The sequence below is a fragment of the Chlorocebus sabaeus genome, chromosome 10 (genome assembly GCF_047675955.1).
Source record: "Chlorocebus sabaeus isolate Y175 chromosome 10, mChlSab1.0.hap1, whole genome shotgun sequence".
Taxonomy (NCBI): Eukaryota; Metazoa; Chordata; class Mammalia; order Primates; family Cercopithecidae; genus Chlorocebus; species Chlorocebus sabaeus.
Genome location: NC_132913.1, coordinates 45,304,205 through 45,321,986, shown reverse-complemented (window position 1 = coordinate 45,321,986; position 17,782 = coordinate 45,304,205). Strand labels below are relative to the sequence as shown.

General features: G+C 38.8%; 1 protein-coding gene across 1 annotated transcript in view; it reads right to left on the bottom strand.

Annotated features, from left to right (window-relative positions):
• UPP2 (uridine phosphorylase 2) overlaps positions 1–17,782 on the bottom strand; it is a 132,146-nt gene that overhangs the window by 18,293 nt on the left and 96,071 nt on the right. The window contains 3 exon segments of the mRNA XM_007965023.3: positions 1,668–1,826; positions 7,971–8,088; positions 12,016–12,100. Coding sequence (XP_007963214.3) covers positions 1,668–1,826; positions 7,971–8,088; positions 12,016–12,100 — 362 coding nt within the window.

Here is a 17,782-nt window from a genome sequence, read left to right as displayed (position 1 = left end):
AACCTCTGCGTTCCCTCTTTCTGGTTCCCACTGAATATGCCCTGACTTTCAAATGCTTAGTAAGCATCCTGGAGCCAGGAATCAAACTTGTATTGATTTGTATATCCAAGATTAACAAGTCTGGGACTTTGAAACTGTCTCTGTGACTAATGAATACACTCTCTCACTATTATTTTTTCTTACCTAATTTTCTTACTATAATTAAGATAAATTATTATTTGATCTATTAGATTCCTTCCAGTTCAGACATTTAGTAAGTTAATGATTGTCACTTATTATGTGACGCGTTGATGAAATGACAAATGGACTTGTGCTCTCTTTCACACACCCCATTCAACCGCTACTGGAGAGGAAGAGTTTTCAAAGAAGGAATCACAGTTGTCAGTCCCCTGCCTGCCTAGTAAGGCCCATTTCTAATTAGTAACCTTGGCATGACACATATTTCAGGTCTTTTTCCCAGACAAGACAGCAAGATCAGTCTATTGCTGTTTTCATTTCTTCCTCTGAAGTTTTACTGCTTATTTATGGCAGTGCCACATTTTTAAGAAACTTAACATTTTTGTGTTTCTCTATTTACTGTACTAAAAACAGTTATAGTCTAAAAGTCCAGCAAATGTTGGTAAGAAAAAATTTGCCAAGATCAGTGGATATTCAACTTCCTTCTAATGTAGATATTCTGTAATTGTTTATTGAATGCACAAGCGAATAATTGAATGGATTCTCCCATTTGAACACGTTTCAGGCACTCTTGGCCCAGAGAGGTGATCAATTTAGCTGCCTCATTGTTGTTGCATAATTTTCTCTTCTTTACCCCAGGTTTTCATCAATGCTTGTCCACACTGTAGGGCAATCAATGGATGATGCCTATTCCCTCTGGTAGGAGCCACTTACAGCTCAGTTCCTTAGAATTGCCACCCTGTGCAGGAGATTCTTCCCCTGTCCCCTAGCATGCCTGCCTATGCCTCTTATGAGGATTGCACTGCCCAGAAATGTGATGGCTTCAGAGTTATTACTTCAGAATACAGCCCTGTGCAGAGGGATAAACACGGGAAGGCAAATTGGACACCTATGCATATACGCCCTCATCAGTGTGTGCCCAGCTGAGTCCAAGGGGGAAATGGTCTGCATGTTCCCTAAAACTGCAAATCATTCCCCTTTCATTTTGTCTTAGGACACTGTGTGCTTCCATAACTGTTCACATGTTCTAAATGCCGGAGAGTAATTCACAAGAGCTCAGTAGAAATGCATTAGCAGTTTTTCAGCGAGCTTATTATGGTGTTAAACAGCAGCACTTTAGCAGTCCTGAAAATTAGCCTATGTGTACTAAAAGCTCAACATTCCCAAAGCTGGGTAAGGGATAGAGGAAGGAAAATTGCCATTGGGTGGGGGAGTGAGGGGTGTTAACCAGTTACAAAGTAAAGAGAAAGGAGGGGTGCTTTGAGTATTTTCCCTCTAATTTGAATACCTAAGTGGTAACTAATAAACAAAAATGATGCTGCATGCTATGTTCTGCCCTGGGGGCTTTTTCCAATAAGAAACTCATACCTGGACACCTAGCTTAATTGTGTAAGAATGCAAAGCAGGAGAGAAAAAGAACTACATGTAAAAGTTCCCACTTTTTTCTCTAGCCTGCAATGACTAGCTGAAATGCAACCACGGATACTCACATTGATGGCGAGCACAGGCCCGCTTTTGTACATACAATATCTGTCTGTCCCAGCACAGATGTCTTTTATGTCTTCTTCAGCTTCCTCCAACCCAAGCTCCTTGTGCATAAACAGTGCAAATGCTTTCATTCTGTTGGGGCTCCCACCAACACAGACAAACTGTTAATAAAAATAAACAAGGGCCTGCCATAGTAACTGGGATAAGAACCACGGGTCAGTTTCAACTCTAATTTTTTATTTTACTTTTTAGTCAATTTACTTAAGAGTGTGTGTAGATGTCATGGTTTATGTTCCATGAATTAGCTATTTTGCATCAACCTGTAAATAAGGCAACAGAAGCAAAGTTTTATGCACTAAATTAGTAAAAAAAAAAAAAAAATCACAAATCAAAATAAATGTTCATATTATTCAAGGAGGTGTTTCCTGGTGTTTTTGTTTGTAGTGAACACCAACCAGCATCTTAAATTGACATAGACAGCCTATTGTTGAGCATTACCATGACATATGCTTAGGATGTAAGTTCTGAGGCCACAGCATGTAAGTGATATAAGAGCAAAAGGAGAACTACCAGTTTTAGGTATGTTTTCTGATTCCCCATGACCTATCATAAATTTGTATTGTGAAATGGATTATGTGAACTTAAAATTTTAAAGGAATCATCTCAAGACTTTTAAATTTCTTATTCAGAAGAAATTCTCATGGAACAAGCCTTATTATTGTAAATGTGGGATCTCCCTGTGGCATTTCATCAATTCCAGTGATTTATTTTTGTTTTTGTTTTATTCACATTTTCCCTTCTCTGAAATTAGGATAGGTGTTGCAGTCAAGGATGTCTAATAGAAGATGGCAATACAATTGTCTGGCAGTTACTCATACAACAGTCTGTTTAGGGGTACACTAGCCCCAGGGACCAGGAATGGGAGAGGTGGATGCCAGGGAGAGAAGCAGAGAAGCACTAGGGGTCGGCAACAAGAGGGTGAGCACTGGCAGACTCTCACACCCAGGAGGAAGCACAGGCCACAGCAAGGTGGCAAGAGTCAAATCCTCCAGGATTCTGAAGTAAGTGGCGAGGAAAATGCAAAGAGAGAGAAGACAACATAGCCGAGGGTCTGCCCTTTGGGGTTAGGTAAACCTGGCTTTGAACTCCAACCCCATCAGTGAGTAAGAAGCTTACTCAGTGTCACACAAATAAGCTATGTGCCTCAGACCATCTCCAATACAGGAAAAACACAGTACCCCTCAGAGAGTTTTGAAAGAAGAACGTGAGATTGCATATGGCAAAGGACATTGCACAAGTCCAGACACGTTCTCAGTGATGGACAAATGGTAACCATTAATTTATATATCATGTAGCAATTTTCTATTCCTGCTTCTGAACTTGCTTACTATTCCTATATTGCAGAATTTAGTACAAATGAAGCTGGTCTGAGTCCTCTAGTAAGGAAAAGGCAGTTGGTGGTATCTAGCTGATGTGGGCAGCATTGGACAGAGGATTGGGAGGGCTGACGAGGTCCATCACAGGGATAAAGAATATCTGTCTAATGAAATACCTAACTGAGGTTATAGAATAGGTGGCCCCATTCACAAATGATTTACTCTAACTATTGAGTGGTCTGATAACATGATGCATCCTGTTTCCATTTAGCAATAGTTCCTGAGCTACACTCTTTTGCAATTAGCGGTGTAATTAGCCTTGTATCCAGGCCCTCTGATTCTCTTCTACCCTTAACATTGTTGTTCCTCTGCCTTCTTATGAGTTTCTCTGATGAAGCCTTAAGCTAGTAATGAACTGCAATAGAAGTCAGCCATAAAGACTGGTAACAAAGAGGTTAAGACCATGGTTTCAGGTGAGTTTTAAACCTGTTATTAATAATTCATGGAATTTTCTTCTTTGTTGGTGTGGATAGTTAAGACTTGGCTCACGATCTAAGTCCGAGGAAATTTTTAAAACACAGTACAGTAGTTTGAAAATAACCTCATTGTGTGGTGCCAGCGAATGTAAATTACAACTATTCAGATTGACCATAAAACCAAAACAGATGTTAGAATAGCTTGTGGTTTGAATTCTCCTTTGAACTGTAGATGTTGCTATAATCAACAGGAATTTCTGAATATTTCTGGAGACATAAAGATCATATGCACAGACAGAAGCAGCTTGGTTCTTAAAGCCTTCCTTACTCCTAAACCAGACTCACTAAACATCATCTCTGGACACAATTTTCAGTCTGGCTGCTTTAATGAGAAGTAAAATATGGCTGAAGACCACCAACCAACATTGACCTTAAGTGACATTTACGGTGTTTTTGTCTCAAACAAAACGATCAATTGTCCTGGTTTTATCAAAGAAGTTAGAAACACAATGGGAAGGAGTCAGAGGCATTACAAAAATATGTTAAGGACTTTGGCTAATGACTGCCAGAAAAAAGCTCAGCTTTAGATATCCCTAGTATCTTAAAAGTCTTAACTATGCCATGTTGTATTAATCTGGTCTATTGCATCTTATGCATTTTCTATGTTAACAAGGGAATATAAATACATTCAAAATGCATATTATACGGTATTATAAAGTAATAATTTTACATATTACTAGAAATTTCTAGTGAGAGATTAGAGGATACCTGTTAGTGATTTTATAAAAGACATATTTGGATGTTGATATCAAATAGATAACTCCTAAGGATCCTCCACCGTATGTATTAATTGTCTGAATCTTTCTAGTGAGTATGGCAGAGATCGATTAGCTGTTCACCTAAACAGTTTGCCGTTCTTTCTCGGCACCCAGCTAAACTTAACATCTCAGCCTCCTTTCCAGTTAGACAAGGTCATATGTCTGAGTTCCAGTGACTAGAATTTGAGCAGAAGTAATGGGTACCGTTTCCAGTCCTAGCCCATAGAAATCTCCTATCCTACAAGGAGGATGTATTGGTGACCCTACATATTGTCACTCTCATCTGCTGGACAGATTTGACACACTGGGAAACAGCAATTTATGCCTTGAAGGAAACAGAGTCACAATAATGGAAGGAGCCTGGGTCCTTGAATCATCAGTTGTAGGGAAACCATCCATCAACCAAGAACTCCCACTTTGTACCTAATATGAGTGAGAAGTAAACTTAACTTGTATTAAGCTACTGAGATTTTGCAGTAGCACATAGCAAAAATTTTTAAATGTGGTAAGAATATGAAGGAAATGGGAGCGATTGCTGGAGTCTGAAGTTTCAACTTTATACACCCAGAGTTCTCCTTTCTTTGAAGATAATGCTATTAATAATGATTATCATCTCTGTGAAGACGAGGCTGAGTTTTCAGGTACTGATGGATTATGTCCTCTTTTCTGAGCCAGGACTGCTGCCCTGAGATTTAAGGGACTCAAGAAATTGAATGTAGAATGTTCTCATTCAAAGAGGAGAACATGGCCGGAGGAAGGCAAGTTTCTGAGGAAACCATCTATGAGAATAAATCAGACTTTACCTGCTGCCTTGAAAAAGTTCTAGTTCAGGTTAAATGGCCAGTTCTGATCATTTGGAACTAGGTTACCTGCTCCTCAGTTTATACACACACACACACACACACACACACACACACACTCACTCTCACTCTCTCTCTCTCTCTCTCTCTCTTTTGCCTCCTATTCATCAAAGTGGCTCAATCAGTGGAGTTGCTCTCTGATGGGATAGACAGGTTTGAAACAGAGCATATCTTTGTATCCAAAAGATAGTTTACTGAAGGTTCACAACCAGGTGGGTGGTAAATGTATAAGGTTGGATAGTGGTGATGATAAACAGTGTGTGAGAATAAATGCTGAACAAAATCTGGACAGACAGAGATGTGAAGGTCTGGTTCCTGGGATTATAACCTAGATGGGACAACTATGTGTGTGCGTGTGTGTGTGTGCGCGCGCGCATGAGAGAGAGAGATACATACATGCGAGTCCCTTTATTTTTATCTCTAAAACAAAGCTTTCCATCCCAATGATTTCCCAGAAACTAATACTTGGACTACTAAAAAGTACTAAAACATAGTGCTTTTATTTTTGTTTTTGTGTTGGTTTGTTTCGTTTGAACAGAGAAAGAGCCATTATTTTTTTTTAATCAGAGAAACCTAAGTTTTAATCTCAGTTGTTTCACATACCAGCTGTGTTGTGCCTATTACAGATAAACATATATTATATATATGTTATAACACTATGTATATATTTGAGCCTTGGTTTTCTCATCTGTAAAGTGGAGATAATAACTACTTTAATTGCTGTGGGGACTCACTGTACCATTTGCACGTGCCACACAGGGTCTGATATATAGAAAGCACTCCATAAATGGTAGAAGAGAGACAGAAACCCAGATATGTAGATAGCAAATCACTTTCTGTCTCAAATACATGTCTCAAGTCTTTTAAATGTATTAACCAGCTATATGTCTTAGTTTATTAATTATGAAAAGTCTTTCAATTAATCAGAGTCATCTCTAGACAAGGGTCCTGGGATATTATTGTGAGGCATGAACCTCAAATCTAATGTTTGGATTCTGGTACAATCTGATTATTGAGTATTAAAGACCGCCTTGATCCATGACTCTTGGAGCATAAGTAAACCAAAACAGCAGCAGGGGAAGAGGTTACATTGAGAAGATGAAGCACAAGATAGAGGGAGGTGACACAAAGGCAAGGAGCGCAGCCTGGAGAGGAGTGAAGAAATGGTGGGTCACCTCGCTGTGAGGACACCCAGCCACACCCTCACACCTTCCTACCTAGGAGAGAGGAAGCGGGAGAAGACCACTCAGCACCTACTGACCATAGGCATCGTAGATCGATTTCTTCTCATTTTCCAACCTTTTTTTCTTTCCCTCCCTCCTTACTTTCTTGTTCCCTTCCTTTTCCTCTGCCTCCAACCTCTTCCTCCCCCTCCTTCTTAACCTCCCCCTCTTCTTCCTCCCCTTTTCTCACCTGCCTCTTGACCCAATGGGTAAGTGAAAGAGCTAGGATTAAATAATTATGGACGATCCTGAGTTACTGTGACCCAAAGGGTCCTCCTAGTGCAATGAGCAAGGACCCTAGAGATTGGACTTGGAAGAACTTGGTCCAGGTCTCAGCGTTATCACTCTGTGGTGTAACTAACCTTCTTCCACCTCTCTGAACTTAATTTTCTTGTTTTATGGAGAGAGTTAATATCTGCTAAACCCACCTAAAAGAGCTAAATCTGCAGATGTTAGTGATATAGTACATGTGATGCTTTTATTTTTATTATTGTAATTGCCAAAGAAATGAAAAAGTCAGATGAAAACTGCGCAATTCTCCATTAGTGCAACTGTAAATAGATATAGTCTTTTGGAAAACAAAGTTCTTTAAAAATCCAGTCTCTTTGAGCATTTCTGTGAATCACCCTAAGCAAACTGACCTAAATGTAGAAAATCTTCAGGTACAAAACCATTCATTTGAGTCCTGTTTATAATGGAAAATATTTTAGCATAAAAGTTAATAATAGTCTCTGTAATGTGTGGTACACCACTTGACACCCATAAATGATGTGTTTCAAAAGAATGTAATAATACGGAGAAATGTTAATGATGTAAAGCTAAATGATAAAGTGTAGAATGCAGCTCTATAATTACAACTATTTTAAAGTCTATTCATTAAAAATGATTGAAAGAAATAAATGAGTTGATCGTGTCTATGTTTAGGTGATAGGACTACTGGGTGTTTTTTAAAAATCATATTCTTTTTTGTATTCCTTGTTTTAAATAAGGAACACAAATTGCTTATATAATTAAAATACATGTCAGATAAAACAAATAATGCAGAAGTACAATTTTATGTAGTATTTAATAAATAATTTTTATGAAATATTTCCTATGAAACAAAATCTTAATATGAAATATTAGATAATGATTATTTTCCAGAAGTGAAATAATATTGTTAGTTTTGTTGAGTTATTTTTATGATTTAATAAAACGAGAACTAGTGAGATTAAGCTATAAATGTAGATGTTAAATAGTGAGCTGAATCTGTTAAAACATAATGAATTCTCAACACCCAGCAGTATTGTCAATAAAATTGTATTTATCTCCAGGGACCAGAGTAGTCAAATAGCATGTTTGCATTAGATTTAGTTTGGGAACCTTTATGTCTTGTTGGGGTGGAAATGATTGTTCATGATATGCACATTCCAAATTGTTTCAGAGAATAAGTGTGACTTAGTTCCTATTGGGACTTTGCTAGCCAATGGTGTATAGATTATTTTGGCAAGGTAAGAAGAAAAATTAGTAGAAAAAACTCAATCATTTTTCCTGAAATTAGAAATGTTTTTACCTTTACATTTCCAAACATTGCTGGTAGGTTGTGTGTTTTTGTTCCCAAATCCAAGTGATAGAGAGTGTCTTCATCCATTGAATCTAAGTAAGGATTTTTAACATGAACAAACCTTTTTCTGGAAAAAAAAAATTACACAAAGAAGATATAAAAGAATTTTGAGAGAAAGCTCACAAGAAAGAAAGTCTGAATGTAAACTTTCCTTTAGGGTTAAATTATTTGTTGAGAAGCAATGCAGTATAACAATAATTATGGCGAATATTTACTCTCTCTATGTGCCAAGCATAGCACTAAGCATGAAAATGGCATGAAAACTGCATATAACAAATTCATTAACTCATTTGTCCCATAACTGCTGTATTAACTGGGTAAGATTAATAATTTAGTTTACAAACAAAGAAGCCAAGGCTTACAGAAGTTGAGAAACTTGTGCAAGATTAACAACCAGTAAATTACAAAACAGCCATTTCTATTCAGTTCTGACTGTAATGGTCATCTTATTTCTTCGCATGGGAGGCTGTGGAATATAAGCTACTGGGCTGTGGATTCAGATTGCCTGTGTTCCAGTACAAGTTCAACCATATGTGTCCTAATTGTGCAAACTTGAGTAAATTATTTGTATTTTATTTTATCTTCTCAAAGTGTAGCAGGCATAAGAATCAGCCAGACACTTCATGGACTCCTCTTCTGGAAATTCTGATTCAGCGGGTTGCTGATGTGTGTCCAAATTTGCATTTCTAGCAAACTCCTCGTTGGTCCTGACGCTGATGATCTGTGGACAACACTTTGAACAGCACTGCCATTGAGGACTCCACCAACCATGCTGAATACACCACTTTCTTTCCACCCCAGTGGCCATGGCCCTGGCTCAAACCCCCATCACAGCAGTACAGCTAGAACACCAATCCTTCCTCTCTTTTCTTTGTAAAATACCACGAAATGCAAGACAGTGAGCTGATGACGGCTATAAGAATGACCTTAATTCAATCCAGTTCATATTTATGAAGCATATCATTTGTAGCTTTTGGTTATTTGGGTAGTAATCATATGCCACTAGAGTTATCAGTGATAAAATGTATCTACCCCCACACCACAGTGGGTCAAGACGTCTTTGCCAAGAACTGTCTGGGACTTCTTTGTTCTTTGTTCCTCCCATTTCTCTCCACATGCCTTCTCTTCTCTTCTCTCTTCTCTCTTTTCTCTCCTCTCTCCTCTCTCCTATTCCTTCTTCTTTTCTCTCTTCCCTTCTCTTCTCTTCTCTTCTCTTCTCTTCTCTTCTCTTCTCGTCTCTTCTCTTCTCCTTCAGAATTTTGCTCTGTCACCCAGGCTGGAGTACAGTGGCCCAATCTCAGCTCACTGCAACCTCAGCCTCCCGGTTCAAGCGATTCTCCTGCCTCAGCCTCCTGAGTACCCGGGATTACAGATGCCCACCACCATACCCAGCTATTTTTTGTATTTTTAGTAGAGATGAGGTTTCACCATGTTGGCCAGGATGGTCTCAGACTTCTGACCTCAAGCAATCCAGCCACCTTAGCCTCCCAAAGTGCTGGGATTACAGGTGTGAGCCACCATGCCTGGCCTTTCCACATGCTTTTCATTCCATACATTTCAAAATATTTTACCAAGACTTGTGTCTTTCTATATCTTTATTGATTCTCACTTTGTGCATTAAAATTACCAGGGAGCTTTAAAAAAAAAAAAAAAAACAACAACACTGTTGACCAGGCACTAATTAATTTAGACACTCTGTATTTTAAATCTAAAAAATTTAAGTATTTTAAAAATCTTCTCAAATGATCTTTGGTGCAGCCAAAGTTGAGAACCCCTGCTTCAGGCCTTTGTCCTTCAAACATCCTTCCCCCTTTCTTCTACTTTTCACCTACCAAAATTCCAATTTTCCTTCATGGTCCAATTCAAATATTACATCTTCCATAAAGGCTTTTCCAAGCATCTTCTCTCCTTGGTCAGTATTAATTTTTTTCCTACTGTGTTCCCAAAGCATTTGTTTCTTGCTAGTGCTGGTAGATAGCATTTCACATTGTAATGTAGTTAAGTTTCCATCCCCCTAGAAAGACTGCGAATCCCCTGAGGCAAGCTATCTCAAATATCTTTCTTGAATCCCTAAGTTTTAACAAATTCTATTGTTGAATTAAATTGGACTGTTCAGAAAGTAGAACAAAATACTATTAATTTCCTTCTCAAAAACATCTAGAGTAATAGATTTTTAATTAGTTACTGGGTCATACATACCTAGTTTCCAAAATAAAGTATTCCATGGTATCAGTGCACTTACTACTACAGAACAAGCTTCAAAATCTCAAAGCAAAGGGACATTTCCTTTCTTCTCTTGTGAGGCAAGAATTTAGCCCTAGTCCCTTGTTATACAGTGTGTGGTCAGTGAACCAGCAGCATTAGCCACACCTGGGGAGCTCCTTAGGAATGCAAAATCTTAGATTCCACCCCACACCTGCTGAATCAAAATCTGCATTTTAACAAACTCTGTGTGATTCACATGCACATTAAAGTTTGACAAACACTGCCATCCACTTTTTCTTCCAAATTCTATTACACTTTCTGTTTCACTCTGCCAAGACTACTTTCACGACCTGGAAATATTCCTTTGGATTCCCAACTGAATCTATGAATCATTATTCTATAAAAGAGTCTTATTCCTCTACCCTAGTGATTCCAAACTCTAGCTACATATCAGAACCACCAGGGGAACTTTAATCCCTAGAGCCTATCTCTAGAAATTCAGATTGACTTCCTCAAGGAGACCTGGGCTTTGGTGTTTTAAAAATCACTCATCTATACCACTCTTCCTATCTTCGGGGAGAAATTCTCCAACCAGCAGAGCCATTAATTATTTTCACTTGTATTATAATACATTAATTCATTAGGATTACTTTTCCTTGATGCCCTGGCCCACTGTCTAATGATTTCTCAGTCAGAAAATTTGGGGGACTGTCTGTAGAAGTGTCTTGTTTCACTGGGTTCATCAAGCAGCACGTCTAAGATGATCACTCTGTCAGTACCAAAGAAAAAGCTTGTTTGGGATTTCACGCCAAATTTCTACCCAATATGAATGTAGTTTTTGCAATACTTTGATTTTTCCAAAATATATACTTTTTACTAAATAAGTTTGTACGTGTTGTTTTCTCTTCAAACTCTTTTTCGTTTCCTAATACAGATAATAGTCTTTTTAGTAAATCATGACAAATTACACTACATGATGAGTATTAAATATTGCCAAACAAAGGAAATTGCTGGCTGGGAAGAAGTCTTTCCATTTGCCATTACCTTCGTCTTCATAATTTTTCTTTTTCTCTTTCTCCTGGGCTTCCCTGAGGAAGGGAACAGGCAGGAGGCTACCTCTGTTTGGGATGGGCAAATGGAGTGTTTTCTGAAATGCTGATATAATGGAGGCTCTGAGCAAGACATTTCACACAACTCTCAGGAAATCAGAGGGAACCATCAAAATCTCCTTATGCCTCATGATGATTAATGCTCTGTTGTGTTCTGTTAACCTGGGGCAGGAACTGGAGCTAAATTTGTAGACAGCTTCAGCAATTTTATATCTACCCATGAGATTAATCACATAAACGGTATTTCAGAAGTAAATTCTCTGTAAGGTCCATCACAAGCATATTAAATCACTCCACAATATCCTGCAACACAATTAAACCTCCCTCAGGCACTGAGAGACCCTTTTAATTATTTCTCAATTGCAGCGCATGGTCTTGGAATTAAGGGCTGAACGCTATGGTGAGTCCCAGGCTGAACCTTGAATTTGTTTACTACTGAAGGTTGGCTAAATTTTTGCATATTTTTTTGACTTATTTTGCCCCATTTTCTTAGATGAGCCAACCCCTAACCCCCAAAATCAAGGAGAAAAATGTCATTAAAAAGACATTTTGCATTGTTTTTATTGTTTTATGAGCTGTATCCAGTGATAACTATAGAGGCCCATTATCTAATCATTTAATACAAAATGTAAGGAGCATCCATCTGATCAAAACAAATTTGGAAAATCAAAATTACTCACCCAACATATGTATTCCTATCAGATCTCATGGAACTATTGGAGGCAGGTATAACCGAAGCCATTCTCTCTACTATGTGAGCAGTCACTCTTAAATTGATGTCAAGAAAGAGAAATATTGTGACTTGCTATTATAGATCTAGTCATAATAGTTCAGTTCCAAGTTAGAATGATACCCTCTCTTAAAACTTAGGTTTTCCTGTAAAATTGCTATGAAAAACTTTCCTTTAGCATTTTAAATTTTCCTATCAAATAAAAAACGCCCTCCCTGACATGCCTTTTATACCACAGCCCAGTTCTCAGAGCAGAACTTTCTCAAGAAGATAGGTCCCCTTTGATGGTGTGCCATCCTAGCTCTTTGACCAGGTTGGTTAGCTTGTTAACTATTGGTGAGAACCTTTCCCTTACATTTGTCCTTGATCCCAACACAGGTTCGATGTTGCAAACAGGCTTATTTGCTTTGAGAAAACTGTATACGGATACAAGTCCTCTTTTGGTTTCTATACCACGCCTACCAGGTCTTCTCAAAACTGTGTCCAATACATACGAGAACGTCCAGTTCTCAAACATTTCAGTTTCCCCTCTCCATCCAGTCCCTCACCAACTTGTTTTCATTCTTTGTCATCACAAGTTAGGAAAGCATCCAAAGTCAGGACCTCAGAATGTCCCTTTATCTGAACTTTACTTATTCCAGTTCACACAGAAGGACTGATAATTTTTTAAAAAAACTTATTTCCCAGGGCCTCTTTCTCTAAACTATAGGCTGTTGGTAAAATTTATTGAATCAGGGGTTAATCCACATGGAATAATACAGCATAGTATTTTCAGAAAACGGAGCCTCTGCCAAGAAAGGCATGAATTCACTACTTTTGCTAATGTTTCTCACTTTTCACTTTGGGGATGGAAAAATCTAGAAAACTAGATAACTTCATCCTGATCTTTTTTCCCTTCACTCCCAGAACAATCAACTGAAGTTCTATGCTGGTGAGAGCTTCAAGAACATAGTCTCATGGCTTTCAGGCGAATCAGAACCTAAAATGTCTATAAATGCCAAACAGCAGCAAATACAAGACACCTCCTAATATGCTTGGATTTCTAAGAATGTGCATCACAGTCAAGAATCAAGTGCTCATATCCTAACTGAGTTCTCCATGTTAGAAGACGCTCCTCTTCCTGGTGACAGTCATTCTTGGCAAACTCTTTGAATGTCACACTGGCCTCCTTTGGCCCATCTTGGTCAGACAGCAAAATTTACAGAATAGGAAGGAAAAAGGATAGGGGACTTTATATTGAGGAATCCATGTAGCCTAAATCTTGCCATTGTTACCACCAACTAGACATTTGCAACTGTGCCCAGATATCAAAAAATTCCTGTGGACACTTATCCTGGAAAAGGTAATGATGACTATGAGGCAAAATAGTCTTTAACATGTGTGTTGCCTTTGTAACTTAGGACAGTAGTTATTGTTGATAGCTTGTAATAATACATCTGTCTCTTACCCCTGACTCATCTCAGGCTGGTCTACCTGCTGCTCCTTCCCAGGAACCACTGGCAATTTTGAGACTCACCATACTCACTCACTACCATGGGCACCAGCACACTTTTATTTGATATTCCATGCCATATCTCTCAATTTTATTTTTAAGGTATAATGAGGAGAACCACCAATTTCAATCTGGCATTTACCTCTGGGTTTGAGAGGTAAAAGCGTTAGCTAATTAGATAAGTGTTCAGTAATTACTTACCACAGTGAATTAACTAGGTGGATTAACATGTCTGTTTCCAGTGCAGATTTAGTCAACCAGTGATCTTGATCACTAACAGTGCCAGCTAATGCCATCTGAGATTTATGGACCCCATGAAACAACTTGGCCAGACATTAAGGCAAGTGATTGTCTTTTGGATGAAGTTCAGAATAATCTTATGGAATCTATAAAAGTTGATCTATGAAAGTGGAATACTAGTTAATGCCTTCTGGGCAGTCTTAAATTATTCTCCCCACTTTTCAATCTTCTCAAGACTCAATCCTGCTCTTATGGTATGTTGTTTCTGAGCAATGTTTTCTGATTGACTGTATTGCAAAAGGCCAGTCTCCTGAAGAGCATGGGAAAAGGTTTTGTTTTTAAAAATTATGCACACAGGAGTGCACAAGGCAAACTCAGGCTCGGCCACTGGGTGATTTGCAAACAAAGGCTATGTGCCAGGCACAGCCCATGACTCAGTCCAGCCTTGTGATCAGGAGGGTCTTGCATCAGATCTGCCAAATCCATGCTCCACAGTGTCTTCCCTGAGACAAAACACTTCACTTCCTACCGTTTTCCTTTATGATGCCGGCACTATCACATTCTCAATTCCATTACAATTTTCTATCTGGCTTAATTTTGTCCCTGAACCTCTAATATTAGAGGGAGAAAAAAAAGCATGATCTTGATGTACAATTGGATAGCATTTAGGCCTCCCTGAGACTATGTTTTTGTGCTCTTTCCCTGCCTCCTAGACTAGCCCTGGGACCAGAGTCTCAGTTCTTAGATGCCTCTCCATGGGGTATCAGCAAAGGTTGTACTCGTTCACCTGAGGCTGCAGCAAGCACCCATGCCCAGAAAACACTGCCCCTTGCACATGCACGCACACGCACACACACACACACTCACACTAGCCTTACAGCCTATGGGAGTAGGGTGTCCAGGCACAGCAAAGTCCTCACATCTCCTTCTTTGGCGGGTTTTGTCAGAGTGGGGATGGGGTAACCAAGAGCCCTTTCCTCCTGCCACATCAGATTCCCCTGGCTCTTCCATTCAGCCCATAGCAACAGTAATGGCTTGAGAGAGCTCCAAAAATGTCCTAAGCTATCCATTCTGAGGCTAAGCAATTTGTATTTTCATTTATTCATTCAATAAATATTAACTGAGCACATACCATGCTCTAGGAAGTCTACGAAGTGCTGAAAATAAAGGCATTAATAAGACAGTTCTTGCTTCTTTTCTTCCACAAAAATATTGACATTCCGTGAATAAAGAAAATGCAAGTTACCACACTTCTCATACTAACCTTCTATATGTTAAAACACATATACTAAGTGTAAATTCAGCATTCGCTCCTTCATGACAAATAACTAAAACTAATTAAAGGTCTTTTGATCTTTCCTTGAGTGTTTATTTTCCAATACATAGATTATAGCTGCCTCAAAACCTTTGTATAAAAGGGGAGCTGTTAAAAATATACAATTGTTTTATAGCATAGACATGTTATAGTTTAACATTATTACACATATGTGCAAAGAAAACGTCCAGTATTTTCTATCAGCTATCCAGTCTTTCTCACTATACCCACCCTCCTGGGAGACAGAGCAGAGGATAGTGTTTTTAAAGTTGCCAGTTAGCATCTCTGTTAATTGCATCTTTGGTTTAAATAGTCTCATTTAAATGATTTATTTTCTTTTAGATATGTATTCATCCAATTTCTTCCTTGTACCCACTGCTCCCATCTGAGGTGACACATACTAAATGGAATGGTGGAGAGGAACAAGGAGGAAGAGAAGGGTTCTTGGATCCATGCGCTCAGTTCCTTGTATTATCCCTTGGCTCTATGTGATGTTGTAGCTCAGGCATTGTCCGCTGTGTCCTCATGAGGGACCTGTGGCTACTTAGGTGTAGTCTATGGGTCCTTGGGCTCACTGAGATGCAGCTGGCCCCATCTGGCCCTAAGGGAGCATTATGCTGGCCCTTCCCATCACCATCTTGGATGCGGGCCTGAGAATCACAACCTTTCTTAGGCTGCATCAAAGGATGCAGGCCTCTGGCTCCAGTGTTCTCAGGCTGGTCCATGCCTAGTTGGATAGGAATAGTGCCCTCCTCCTTTATTTTCACCCCCAAGAGTGGATGGTCACCACAGACCTTGGCCTGTCTCTTGCCCCATTTCTCCTGCCCTCTCACTCTCATAACTAGAAGAGGAGATCCTCTTTGTACTTTTTCTGTCTGTTTTATGTGAATTCCCCTTGTATTCTATCTTGAGTTCTCTTTGGTTTCTAGCAATCTCCATGTTCAAGTCCAGACCTAGGTTTTGTTGTGTTAATAGCAGCATAAACACATCTAAAATCTTTATCTTTCCTCACATTGCTTTATTAGGGACTCAAAATTGCTATTGAAAGAATCCTAATTTCCTACTCCACCTCCCATTCCCCCAGTGGATAGATGGGAGTGTGCACTATGAAAAAGGCCATGTATACAGAAAAGAAAAAAGAGATTAGTATTAGATTTCACAGTACTCTATTGATTATAATTATAAGCAATAAAGAATTGTATCCCGAGGACAAATGCTGTGACCCTACAGTGTTTGTTTTGCTCTTTTTTGGAGGGTGTTTCCCTCCACAATTCTGTCAAAATGCACTGCTCTTCTAGGCAGGGTCAGGCAGAGGGGTGGCAGCTGAATGTTTGCACAGATACCTTCCCCCGAGGGTTAGTGTAGCGGAGGCTGACCCATGCTGAGGCGCTGGGGAGGACTGCAGCATCCCCCAGTCCTTGCAAAGGACTGGAATCTTTATAAAGCTGAAATTTGCCTGAGGAAAATTTCTTGATTGACAAAATTTATTTTTTACCAGAATTATGCTTCCTAATATTTAGAGTGTGTATATATATATACACACACACACACACACGCATGCACTCACTCTCTCTCTATATATATATATAGAGAGAGAGAGTTGTTGATTTAACATATATATATATAGAGATGCTGTATATATAGAGAGTGTGTATATATGTGTGTGTGTGTATATATATATAAATATATGTAGATATACACACATATATTTATCTCCAGGAATTTCTCTTTGGACAATGATTAAAGTCAATAAAATGACAAGTTTCAAATTGTGTGAACATTTATTTATAGGCTTTTGTAGGGGTTTGGGTAGGGAGGACTGACTATTGTCAACCATTCCAGAAAAGGCCTGTCTCCAGGTAAATGGAGACTCCACATAAGAAGTGTCATACTTATCATGCAGTAAGTGATTATTAAGCACCTACTATGTGCTAAGTTTGTTAATGCTTGAAGATGAGTAATGACTTATTTTAGTATTTTATAATAATAGTCTTTGTTCTCAGCCTGTTTTTTCTGGCAACATCCAAATGAAAAGAACTTTACTTACAACTTCCTGGCTTTTCTGGAGGCCTTTCTTAGCAGGAGCCTGACTCCCACAGTGTGACCAAAGCATAAATTCACTGTTTTCTAACAGCTGACCTTAAGCCAACACCAGAGCCTCAGAGTCAACAGAAAACTGAAAAGCCAGCAAAGGTCATCAGTGCTTCTAGTGGCTTGGTCAACAGAGGGCCTTAAAACTGAAGACCCTTAACTTCTGCATGTACTTGACTTCAATTTTTAGGATGTTTCTGTTCTTAATGATGTTTGAGAAAATATGAGGCACCACGTGTCTAATAAAAATTCAAGAAAAGCTATTTCATTGGAAATAAAGCATATCTTAAATCAACACCAGTAGGGAATAAAATGTAAAAGCTTTTGTCCAAGTTCAAAATAACCACATTAAACTCAGAAATCTGAAGGACAAGGAAAAATAACGAAAAAAGCAGGAAGAATGTCAGTAACAACAGTGGCTAAAAGCATTACTCCAGGCCAGGCTTTGGACTAAACAGTTCGACTCTGTATCTCATTTCATCCTCACAACACCTCTGTGAAATGGGTATTATTATTTCCCCAATTTTCAGATGAGGAAATGGAAGCCTAGAGAGGTTAAATGAAATGCCTGAGATCCTA